The sequence below is a fragment of the Aethalodelphis obliquidens genome, unplaced genomic scaffold, assembly GCF_003676395.1.
Source record: "Aethalodelphis obliquidens isolate GAN/ISIS:26980383/991018 unplaced genomic scaffold, ASM367639v1 scaffold36, whole genome shotgun sequence".
Taxonomy (NCBI): Eukaryota; Metazoa; Chordata; class Mammalia; order Artiodactyla; family Delphinidae; genus Aethalodelphis; species Aethalodelphis obliquidens.
Window position 1 is genome coordinate 18,652,315 of NW_020837980.1, and position 12,821 is coordinate 18,665,135.

At 46.9% G+C, this 12,821-nt stretch overlaps 1 protein-coding gene across 2 annotated transcripts in view; it reads right to left on the reverse strand.

Moving 5' to 3' along the window:
- Window positions 1–6,210: 6,210 nt before the first annotated feature.
- Window positions 6,211–12,821, reverse strand: part of BORCS5 (BLOC-1 related complex subunit 5) — a 97,816-nt gene continuing 91,205 nt past the window's right edge. For both annotated transcript variants that reach the window (XM_027129579.1, XM_027129578.1), the window contains exon 4: window positions 6,211–6,896. In XM_027129579.1, the coding sequence (XP_026985380.1) occupies window positions 6,666–6,896 (231 nt within the window). In that variant the 3' untranslated portion in view covers window positions 6,211–6,665. The remainder of the gene's footprint in view (window positions 6,897–12,821) is intronic.

A 12,821-nucleotide genomic window follows, 5' to 3' on the forward strand; every position in this document is an offset into this window, starting at 1 on the left:
GTATGAGAAAGGACCTCTCTCTACAGCATGTCCGAGTGGTGAAGGTGGCCTTGGTGGGACCTGACCTGCTGTCCTCCCGCCGGAGGCATCAGCTGTGTCACGGGATCCATCATTCACAGGGAACACGCTCAGGCGCTAACAGTCTATGGCCATCGCCTTCATTCTTTAATGTGTACGCCAGACGCACACCGTGGTGTAGAAACCGCCGATGACCTCAGGTTTGGTGACTGACTGAAACCAGAATAGGTACAAGGTAGGAAGAAAAAAGACCAGGTAAACATTTGTGGTGCATTTTAATGTAATATGTGGACGGTTTTATAATCCTTATAGGAAAAACTGAGGGAGAGTAGTTATTTAATGATCTGTTCTCCATCCTTGCCGTGTACGTCATGCCCAGTGTCGCATAATGCTTGTAAGTGACACTGGGCATGATGACTTATGAGAACAGAAGCTCAGCCTCATCAGGTTGTTAGTAAAGAATTAGGCATTAAAGGAATAAAGCATTTACCTTCAGTGCAAGCAGCTGGGATAGTGGCGATAAGAAGAATCACAGGCGACATCATTTAAGTTGGTTGTGAAAGGCTTCTGAGTTGAAGTCAGATGTAAGGAAATTTAAAAACAAGAAGGATTGGACGGGGTGAGTGAAGACCAGAAGAGCTGTCTTGACCAGGACCTTACCAAAAACTGGAGGTGGGCGTGGGATAAAGGAAGAGAGGGCATATGGCATAAATCTGCCTCGAGATGGGAGGTGGCAAGAGGGAGCAGGTGTCTCAGTGAGAGGCTTTGGGTGGGAAGCTGTAGATGTTGGAAGGCCCGGAAGTCAAGCCAGTTACTACTTAAACGCAGACAGATCTGAGGGCCTCTTGGGGACCACCAGCCGCAGCAGGCTGGTGTCAAAGGACTAGTTTGGGTCTGACATCATCAGACCAGGGCTCAGGCTAAGGGGAAACGGGGAAGGTATAGATACGGGGACAAGTGAACAAGACCTTGTTATCCTCAGAACCTTCACCGTCATTTTGTCTTAGATACTCCTGTCTGGTGGTTTTCGCTATCTGACACTAAGCAGCTATGTTTTAGGTCTAGTAAACAAAATTTAGGTCTAGGTGCTTTTCTCTGAATATGACTCTTCCACCTCTATCAATGAAAGAGGGAAGCAAGGTATTTCTTGCATTCTGTGGGGCCCATTGTACAGCAAAATTATACTTGGTTATATCTTTACAATGTTGCAAAATCAACTAGAGGATGACACCACCATCTTGGAAGACGTTTACAAGTCAAGCATATTGTTGCAGTTTTTGTGCATACAGATGTCAAACTGGGTTTATGTAAAAACAAATTTCATTCCTTTGGTTCTGGCTAACACACCAGAGTCAGTTGGAAATGCTTTCCCATAGGACATGCAGAATGTTACCTCGTAGGAGGGTGTCGTAGGCAAACAGGATAACTGGGAGAGGGTGAGCTCAGCTGTGGCCTGGGTTCTCTGGTCAGGGGAAGTATGACAGTTTCAAAGACTGAATTAAAAATACTTGGTTCACAGAAGCTTTTAGCATAAATCATGCTTCACTATATAGAACAGGTAGCTGTAGGAATATGCCTTGATGTGGTGAAGAAAATTAATCAAATCGTCAGTCAATTCTATCATGTCCTATGTTGACACTGATGACCCTGAACAAATTCCTAAGAGCAATGGACACATACACGCAGCTCACCACGTGAGATACTGCTCATACTAATAAGCAACTAGGTTTAGTTGCCAAAAAAGTTTTAATGTTATGGTTTGAAGCATGTGAATAATTAAGTTATCTGGTTACCCTTTCCCTCTGTAGTCACAACAGTTGAATGGAAGGTACATGCCTTGAGTGTGTGCAAGAAATTCAGTGTTACTTATTATAAACCAATAAACAACAATGACATCTCTGAGGCACTATGTAGCTCTTAACAAAGGAATGAAAGTCAGGGTAGGGGAAAGAAAAGCAAAATTACTTCTCTCACAATTAAGAAAAAACATACACCTAAAAATTCCACAAGAAGAAAACATTTCCCTTCTCTCCATGCTGCCCCTCAATCTTTAGTATCAACATGTTAAGTAATTTCCGACTGAATACTACATATCTGGGTTTAGCTGAGGTGTAAACAAAACAGGAAGACAAAATTTTCAATTACTCTAGGATTTTAATACGTGTTTGTTCACAGCTCTCATTACTGAAGATTCCTTGTTTTCCTTGGGATTTGCTAAGGGAAATGCCAAAGCTAAATAAGTTCTACAAATAAACCCGAAAGAGTAAGTGGCACATGTAGTTCCCCAGGGCCATTAGTTTACGTAGCCTTGGAAACAGCATGTCTATAATACCTGTAATGTACCTTTTTCACGCGTCGGAGAAGAAAGCAAAGAAATAAGCTAGAGAATACTTTACCAAAGACAAACCAACCAAACCAATTTCTTGAGTGCACTGGGAACGTGGAGTCCTTAAAAACTCATTCCATCGAATATTCACTGGCAGAGAACATAAGTTACTAAGAATGATAAAACTTTGAGGGAAATAAAGATGTGAAATCTATAAAATCATTATAAAGCTGCCCATGAAATCTATCTCTTGCTCTTAACCCCACAATTCATTTATTGTAAACTTATATGCACATAATACAAGGGGTGAAGGCCTTTCTACTGATCTTCCACTTCAACTAGTGAAACAAGGAGGCTGCAGTAGAGCGGCCTGTTGGATGGGGTTCATAACTAGAGGTGAATAGACTGACAAGCAAAACAGGTCCTTAAAGGAAGCGAGCCACTTGACACCTGTCTAATTCATAGTTAAGAAAAAGAAGGAAAGAAGCTCTCCCTTGGCAACTCAGAAATTAAACTCACTACAAGACCCAGGGCCGCTGCTCAGACACAACAGGCAAAGACGCTCCTCACTGCTTCTCGAGGGTGATGTATCAGAACCGCAGACATGGGATCTAAGAGCTGGAAGGGGCGTGAGACCCCACCCAGACCACCTCGTGCTCTAGCGGGGGTGGGAACTTCCAGCCAGGGCTCTCCGACAACCCCAGGCAGCCTCCCCATCCCTGAAACGTCCGAGAGCGTCCAGCTAGGTCACTGGCCATTAACCAACAGAGATCCAGCATTACTGTCTCTTGAAACAGTAAACCCCTCAGATTCCCAGAATCCATTGGAAAAAGTAAAATACTGAGGAGGGAAAAGTAAAATGTTACCAGTCAGGGTTCAATCAGAGAAGAACCACCAGGAATGATGTAGAATAAGGAGGCTGTTCAAGAGACTCACCTTAAGCAATTAAAGGAGCTGATAAGAGTCCCAGTTGCGCTGTTTCTTCTTCACCAGGAGTCGCTGGGCAGGTGGTCCAGAGAACAGCTGGATGTGCAGTGGGGGATGGGTGGGCAGTGGGGGATGGGTGGGCAGTGGGGGATGGGTGGGCAGTGGCGGAGAGCGAAGACACCTGAAGCCTGCAAGCAACAAGCTGGAACCACATCTGTCTCCCACCAGAACCCACGTTGGCTCTTCCCTTCTCTAAGCCCTCATCCTCCCTGCTGCAGAAGACCTAAGGAGAAGTTAGTACTCATACCTGGCCCAGGATCTGGAAAAGCTGAAGGCAGAGTTCTGTGGGGCCGGACGGAGGAGCTGCTGCCCACACACCAAAAGTGCACCAGGGCCTGACTGACAGCGACGTCCTCAAATACACGTGGATGTTGCTTCACTTCCACTGACAAGTCTCCTGCAAATTTCTCTTGTGGCCAACCCTAACCAAAAAGGAACAGGGAAGGGAATTCCAGGAAACATAACTCGACTTAGCCAAAGTTGATAACGTTGCAAAACCACCACATACCACAAATATTAAATTAACTAGAATTATTTCAAAACACATCAGATTTGCCTATTGTTCTTCTCTGCCTCTACCCAGGAATAAGCAGTCTGTCTACTTTGGACCCAAATCTAAGTTCATATACCCTGTTTTGTCTAGTGTCTTTGTAAGAAAAGAACTGGATGGAGCGCTGGCGGCAGAGGGGTTCTGCGCGTTGTGTGAGGCCACCTTTCTGCCACGTCCAGACCATCAGCTGCTGCGACACAGTTGAGAAAGCTCTGTCCTCGCAGGCTCAGTCTGCATGTCACTTTGTTATGTGCTTTTATTTGTAAATGGTATTAAGTGAGGATAATGCAACGTGATCTCTGAGCTATTTTGACAGCTTGTAGACAACCAGCCTTTCCTTCTTTGAAAGCTACAAGCACGTCTCTGTGTTCAGAGCCAGGTTCTGTATACTCCAGGAACTCAAAAAAAGACAATGATGGTTGAGAGCTGAAAAATGCCACTTTCTGTCAGTCTAGGGGAAGGGACTATGAGAATGCCTTTTATTATTCAACTTTTCTGCCCGTTTGAAGTTAAAAAAAAAAAGTGAAGTTAGGAAAAAATAGTAATTAGAGTAGGTGGGTACCTAGTCTGGCCACATCAGATATTAAAATGTATTGTGAAATTACAATGTTAAAACAGTGTGTGGGCTTCCCTGGTGGCGCAGTGGTTGAGAGTCCGCCTGCCGATGCAGGGGACACGGGTTCGTGCCCCGGTCCGGGAAGATCCCACATGCCGCGGAGCGGCTGCGCCCATGAGCCACGGCCGCTGAGCCTGCGCGTCCAGAGCCTGTGCTCCGCAACGGGAGAGGCCACAACAGTGAGAGGCCCGCATACCGCCAAAACAACAAAAAAAAACAGTGTGAAAAAACGAACAAAACCCAGCATGAAACAGTATGGACAGAAAGATCAATGGATCTGAATACAGTCCAGAACCAGATCCTCGATTACATGGAAATTTAATACATGAAAGGAGCACTGAACACAGTGGGGTGGGGGTGGGGGAATGCATTATTCAATAAATGTGGCTGCCTTCCCCTCCGTGACATTTCCTAGAATAACCTTAGCTATTTAACAGATTTTAAAATTACAGAACATCTTTCTTGATTGTACTCTAATGAAATGCTCTAGGAATGGTTTAAAGCCCCACTAAAATCCTGACCACCAAAGGCATTATAAAGTTGAGCTTCTTTCACCAGAGTGGCCCAACAAACTCTAAAGGTCTAGCTCCCCACTCCCAGCTCAGTGCTTCCAATGCCTCCCTGGCTCCCTCAGACGCCTTTATCTCCTCTGGCTGGACGTCTCTACCCGCCTTCCTTCCTGATGGGTAAAGAAGCAGTTCCAGAAGGTTGCCCTCTGAAGGAGGCAGATGCTGCCTTGGCCTCTTCCCCGGCTCTGGTTTCCAGGTTGTCTTTCCAGTTCACAGGGAATGAGCAATCTTGATATTTTTTGGTCCTTAGAAAATGCTAGAAGCTATTGATTTTTTCCCTGTGTCTACATTTTTTTTCAATTATTTTTTCCATTTAGCTTGGAATGTTCATATTTCTGCTGTCATCCAGTTGTTTTATGCCCTACATTTTATCCCGGGTTCTAAGAACCTTACAAGATAGTGTTCAATCAAAATTCGAGGTTTAAAAAATAAAAAAATTCGAGGTTAGAATCAGATAAAGTTTAACTGAGAGATGCTAAACTAAGTGGGATCAATTTTAACCTTACAAATATACCTAAGGCTGTTTGGACACAAAAAACACCCTCTGAGGCTTGGAGGAATCTAGGGAGCCCCGTGGGCCTCAGTGACCTCCCTATATCCCCGGCTCCTGGTCTCCGTTTGCCTGCCTGGATCTGTTCGTACGTTCCACTTCTTTGCTTCTGCAATCTTTTCTTCCATTAGAACGTTTATGATGTGCAACAAGTACTGCACTGAGTACTTTTGTGGTTACTCAAATTGCTTCATTTCCTAATCTCCCATAGAAATTCAGCAGCACTTGGAGTTTTTCCTCTTCAGCCTTTTTTGTATCCCCGGCACAATGTCTGGCCCATCCAGTGGGCTCCGTGGACGCCTGCTGGGCGAGCGCTCTCCGCTCTGCTCCACGAGTCTGCAAAGCTCGTAAAGCAAACGAGGGCTACAACCTGCCTCAAAAACGGGAGTCCTGCCGGCGCTGATGTAATAAGAGGAAACCTAAACTGTATCTGCATCAAGGAAACCAGCTATCAGTGGGAGATGAACCCGACCAGGCTGTGGAAAGGGAGTCTTCAGTTTCCGATGACGACACAGGAGGGGCACCCTAAGCTGACACAGGAGCAGTGCCAGGCCAGATAAAGACTTGCTACGATGGAAACACAACACACACACCTGGATTAAATTAGTTCTTTATGTTTACAACCCACAAGACAGCCGACTGAGAAAAATTTCACGAAGGCGTCAAGGACACAGAGCTTCTTAAAATATTTCTCCCCTTCTCTTCATATTTTCAGTCTGCAAGCTAGACTAGATAATATACACTGTCAATTAAAAAGAAAAAAACTACGCAAAATAAAAATAAGTCCCAAGGCAGAGTTCTGTAAAGAATCCCTAATAGTTGAAACATTCCAACTTCGGTGACCACTGAGAGTAGGTTTGCTGGTTGCAGAGGGAGAGCGCGTCAAGGGAAGGGCTGGGGCATCGCAGTCTCCAGGGCGGCTGGACTGCTTCCCGTGCCCTCAGGGAGCGTCAACACCCCCAGTGGCCTTCGGTCACCTCCGACGCCTTTGGTTCCAAGCGTCCTGGGGCCCTGGCGGTCCCCCGACCGCAGCCGGTGGGGGGAGGCAGCTACAGCCTGAGCTCGCGGTCGGGCTTCATGCTGAAGGGCTCCAGGCGCTCGGCCTCGGGCAGCAGGCTGTTGAGCCGCTCCAGCAGCGGCACCGTCTGGTCGATGCCCATCTGGATACGGCGCAGGATGGCCGACATCTCGTTGACCTTCTGGATCTGCTCGGCGTATTTGGCGTATCTTTTCTGGCGCTCCTGCATGAAGCTAAAGAGGGTTTCTACAGACAGATCCATCTGCAGGAGGGAGAGAAGTGAGACACATTCAACCCAGAGGAAACAAGTCCCGTCACAAGGCTGGGGGATGAGCACGAGGTGTGGAGCCCACAGGCCACGTGGGGGGCGACCAGCTTTGCAGGAAGCGGAATCGCTGGGCATAAAAACCTTCCAGGACACGACCTGACCGGCTGCTGCCCCAGAACCCTCTGCAGAGGGAGACTGGGATGACGGCCTCCAGCTCTGCCTTCTGGACACGTGAGCCATCTAGTCCTTCTTGAGACCCTGGGATTTCTAGCTCTTTCTCTCTATAGGAAAGAATCCTGGGCTCAGAAATCAGGCAGACCAAGGTTTGACTCCGGCTCTGCCATTGAGCTGCTAATATGTATGCTTTCTGTCTCAGATCTTTCATCTGCAAAAATCAGGGGACTGATGGCAGACTTGCAGGGTTGCTGTGAGGACGAAATGAGATGACGACGTGCTCAGGACTCGGCTTTGTCCTCCCTCCTCCCTGGAGGCTGCAGACCGCAGTCACTCCGGGAGAGCTGCCTGGAGGGGGTGGCACTCCCCGCCAGGACCACCGACGCCAACCAAGTCAAGTCTATATACCATGCGGGGCAAACGGAGGGCTGCTTTGGGCACTCTCCCCCCAGTCAAGCAAACTGGAGGCTCTGGGCTCCCCTTTTGTGGCCTCTTTTCCTCCCCTGGCGAGGTTCTTTGGTACCTATCATCTGGATGAAAACAGGAGGAGGAGGGAACCGCCAGCGTGTCGGATGCCCGCAGCCCTCCTCTGCATGGACCCGCATCCACTCCCTCCCCACTTGTTTCCTTCCCCAACCAGGGAGGAAAGAGTCACACCCCCGAGACTCATGCTTCTGTCCCAAAGCTCAAGTGGCACCTCAACCCTTCCTTCTTGTCCTCCCAGGAGCGCGGCCCTTCCCAACCCCGGCAGCCAGCCAAGCGCTGGCCCTCAACGCGAGTTACCGCAGAGCCTCTGAAAACGGCGTGATAAAGACAAAAACAAAACAAACACTCTAACATATAAGAGCCCCAAGCCAGGGCACCCCCCGAAAACAAAATAACCAATTCTATTTTGACGCTGTGCGTGTGGGGAGAGAGGGACAGTGCTGAGGAGCAGGGGGGTTGTTACAGGAACTCAGGGCTTATTTTTGTCCGTTGGTTCTCCCGTCACTTGTTTTGAAATGCCGAGGGGACAACGAAAGACAGCTGGTGAAGGGCTGGGGTGCGCAGGGAGGAAAATAATCCATCTGCATGGGAAGCTCCAGACAAGGTGGAAACGGTTTCTACCTTCCGAGGGCTCTCTGCAAGCCTGTTCAGGCGCTCAGCACTTCGGAGGTGGGGAGGCAGGAAACGATCGTCTTCCTCACAGTCGGCGCCAGCCTTCTCAGGATGGCAGTTCGGTCCAGCACCTAGAACACTCCGCCCTCTGCGAGACTGTGGGAGCCAGCTGGGACCCACTCGTGGGCCAGCACAGCCCACGGAACACCCTGCACCAGAATTCAGAACCTTCTCGCGTCATCACGTTTCGCTTGGCGGGGGCACTCCCGGCCCCCAGCCCCCGACTCTACCAGACCAGACTCCCGAGTCAGAGTTTATCTGAAATGGCCTCCAAGGCTCTACCTTATCGTGCCTAAGGCCCTTGGCAATCAACCCATCCCCTCCCCTACGGCCGGACTGACACCTGACCAGACAGCGTTTACAACCATCTTAGCAGAGTTCTTGTTCAATGGCATACACTTCCTTACACACTTCCACATCCAGCTGAGGCCACGTTTAATGTGTCCAGAGCTTCTGTCCGAAGCCATGTCATGCTGAATGCTTAGGTGAGCACACTGAATTCAAGCACGCTGTTCAAACGTGTTTAGAGTACATCTTCCAAGAGTCAATTCCATGACAGTCCCAGAGGGAAAAAACCACAGAAGAGGAAACTTAGGGCTGAGCGACCTCCAAGATCTCACAGTGACAGAACCAAGACTAAAACCCAGATTTCCTCAGTCCAGCATCTTCCTTTTACTGTATTTAATTGAGAGAGTGTACCATTAGGGGCACACGAGATTTTAGTTGGTACATGGCATGGCATTAAAGAGCATCAAATCACGTGATGGAAAAGTTATTGCCTTTTAAATCTTTTCCCATTCTTTCTGATTGCTGCAAGTAAAGTCTCAATTTGGTGCAGCGAAGACTTTAATACCTGGAAGAGTGTAATAAAATGGGCAATGCCTGCTTCTCATGCCCCGCCCTTTGCTCAGACAATACCGCTCCTGACCCCTACCCCTACCTAAGCATGTGCCCGTGAACCCCAGGTACACACTTACTCCAGCATTTCTGACATGACTTTAGGCAATGTCAGCATCTAATGCAATTCTGAATCTTAGCATTTTGACAATCGGGAACATATTCACCTTTCCTGTTTCTATTTTGGCATGTAGACTCTAACAAGGAAGCATAAATACAACATACAGAGTCAACAGACATTTATCGAGTACTACCGTGTACCATGCACCATGCAAAGTCCTAGCGATATAGATATTAAGAACCAAAACTATTTACACCCACACGGCTTACTGTGTACATTAACATGACTTTTCTTTTCCACTCTCTTTGTTAACATGACTTTACTATTCCAGGAAACTCAGGCCCAGAAGGAGGAATGTTGCAAATAACTTTGTTTCAGGAACTTCCAGAGGAGCCATTTAAATGTAAAACTATTAGATTTTCCAATAGACAGAGAATGACTATTTATTCCCCGTGACTCTTGCCTCAAAACCCTGGCCTTGCTGTGACCACATGTCTAAGTACTAGTCAGCGGCATGTATATGAGGAAGTCTCTCACGGAGCTTCCGGGTGCCTTCCTAAAAGTTAGCTGGCATGCTCCTCCTCTCCTTCTTTGTTCCTTCCCTCCCTCTGCTGCTGCTGAAATGCAGATGCAGCCCCCATGGACCACAAGAATAACTAAGCTCATAATCTGTGGGTCGGCAGAGCAGTGAACGAGAAGAAGTCTGGGTCCATGAGGCTTTTTCCCCATGAGAGTCGTACCGGGTGTGGGAGAGAACAACAAATTTCCATTTTGACTGTATGGCCCAGGAAACTCTGTTCAATACTCTGTAATGACCTATATGGAAAAAGAACCTAAAAAAGAGTGAATATATGTATATGTATAACTGATTCACTTTGCTGTACAGCAGAAACACAACACCGTAAATCAACTAGACTCCAATAAAAATTAATTTAAAAGAAACAAACAAGGTAGAGACTTCCCCTGGTGGCGCAGTGGTTAAGACTCCGCACTCCCAATGCAGGGGGCCTGGGTTCAATCCCTGGTCAGGGAACTAGATCCCACATTCATGCTGCAACTAAGAGTTCGCATGCCTCAACTAAGGAGCCCGTGAGCCTCAATTAAGAAGCCCGCCTGCCACAACTAAGACCCGGTGCAACCAACTAACTAACTAAATAAATAAATATTTTTTAAAAAAAAAGGTAAAAAAAAAATTTCCATTCTGTATAAGCCACCATAATTCTGGGTCTCTGTAACACCAGTTCGATTTAATCTTACACTGTTAGAAGGAATGTGATAAAGTCCCTGCCCTAAGGAGCTCACTGTTTACTCTTAAACTCATACTTCAAACCTTGCTCCACATATGCACATACTGTCTCTGGTGGCAGTACCTTTCAAAGGGCAGGTGAAAAAGGAGGTGAGATTATTTGTGGGTGTCAGTGCAGGCTTTACTATGACATTAGACATCTATAGAAGGGGCTCAAAGTCGTTCCAAATACCTTATGTGGATGGGGCATCCTATTTGCCCCCCTGGTCGGTCCACTGCCAGCAATGGATCCAAAATATTAGCAAATCAAATCCAGAAATATACAAAAAGGATAGTATATCATTACCAAGTGGGGTTTATCTCAAGGATGTAAGCTTTTTCAGCATCTGAAAATCAAAGTAATTTGTCATTTCAGTATAATAAAGGTTAAAAATCATATAATCATTTTAACAGACATAGAAAAAGCATTCAACAAATTATGAAAATTTCAGCAAATTAGGAACAGAAGGAAACTTCCTCAGTCTGATAAAGGGCATCTGTGAAAACCCAACAGCTAACATCACAGCTAGTGGTGAAAGACACTTTTCTCCCTAAGATCAGGAATAAGGCAAGGATGCCCATTCTCACCACTTCTATTCAAAGTTGTACTAGAGGTCCTAGCCACTGCAATAAGTCAACCAAAGGAAATAAAAGGCACAGGAACTGGAGAGGAATAAATAAATGGGTCTTAATCTGCAGATGACATGGTGTACCTAGAAAATCTTAAGGAAGCTTAGAACCAAAAACTAATAAAACCATCAAGTGAATTCAGCAGGGTTGCAAGATACACGGTCAACATACAAAAATCAATTGTATTTCTATATATTTGCAATGAACAACTGGACAATGGAATAAAAAATACAAAATTTACAATTGCATCAACATAAAAAACTTAGAGAAAATGTCACAAAATATGTATAAGACCTACACACTGATATTACAAAACCCTGCAATGAAAAATTAAAAGAGATCTCGAAAATGGAGAGGTATACCATGTTCATGGATTGGAAGATTCAACATCATTAAGATGTCAGTTCTTGCCAAATCGATTTATAGATTCATTTGCGATCTGAATCAAAATTCTGGATGGCTTTTTTTGGTAGGGATTTGACAAGCTGATTCTAAGTAAACAGAATGGTCAAAAGAATTTTGAAAACGAACAAAGTCTGAAGACATAGTAATTCTTTCAAGACTTAATTTAAAGCTACAGGGCGGAGTCAAGATGGTGGTGTGGGAAGATGCAGAGTTAGCGTCTCCCCACAACTAGGGCACCTGTCAGCTACTGGTGAGGGACTCTGAGGCCCAGGGGATGGGAGGAACCCCAAAGTGAACCGGTAGGACATAGAGGGACTGAGGAGGGAGGAGAAGTGGAAGCCAGACAGGATCAGTGACCCTGAGACCAGGGAGATCAGGAGAGGCAGGTGGGAGGGACTCTCCAGGAAGAGCAGGAGAGGAGCAGAGAGGGCGATCGCCTGGCCCACTCAGGCAGGGGAGGCTGCTGAGCTCCCAAGGCGGTACCCCTGCCACAAAGCCCCATCCAGGCCACGTGGGTCCTCGGGGCATAGGAAGGAGGCCAGGGAGATCGGGAGAGGCAGGCAGGAGAGGCCCTCCTAGACTGCAGGAGCAGGAGAAGAGAGCAGGGCATTTGTCCCACTCACTCAAGCCCAGGAAGCCTGCTAGGCTCCCAGGTGAGATGTCCTGCCCTCTGAGACCCACACCTGGGCCCCTTCTGTTCCTTGAGCCTAAGCCCCACCCCCCACAGCCCCCAGGGCCTTTTCCAGCCCTGTGGGTCCTGAGCACTGGCCCCACCCACCACCCAAACCTCACCCTTGCTTAGGCCCCACCCTCCAGAGCCGAGTTCTTCCCCCCTCCCTTTTTTTTCCCCTCCTCCTCTTTTTTAGTATTGTGGTACTGATGTACCTTCTGGTTGTTGATTCCTCTACAGTTTTATTTTTATATTCTTCCTAATATATCTGTTAGTTTCCTAGTCTAATTTTATTTTTCACTTTGTTATTGTTCTTTTTTTTTTTTTTTTGCCACCCCAGGCATCATGAGTCCAGGGTCAAGCCGAAGCTCCTGCAGTGGGAGCTCTGAGTCCGAACCACTGGACTAACAGAGAACCTCAGACCCCAGGGAATATTCATCAGAGTGAGGTCTCACAGAGTTCCTCATCTCAGCACCAAGACCCAGCTCTACCCAACAGCCGATAAACTCCAGTGTTGGAAGCCTCAGGCCAAACAACCAATAAGACAGGAACACAATCCCACTCATAAAAAAAAAAAAAAACATAGATGGCAAAAAACTTTTTCACAGATGAAGGAGCAAGATAAAAAACCTACAAGAC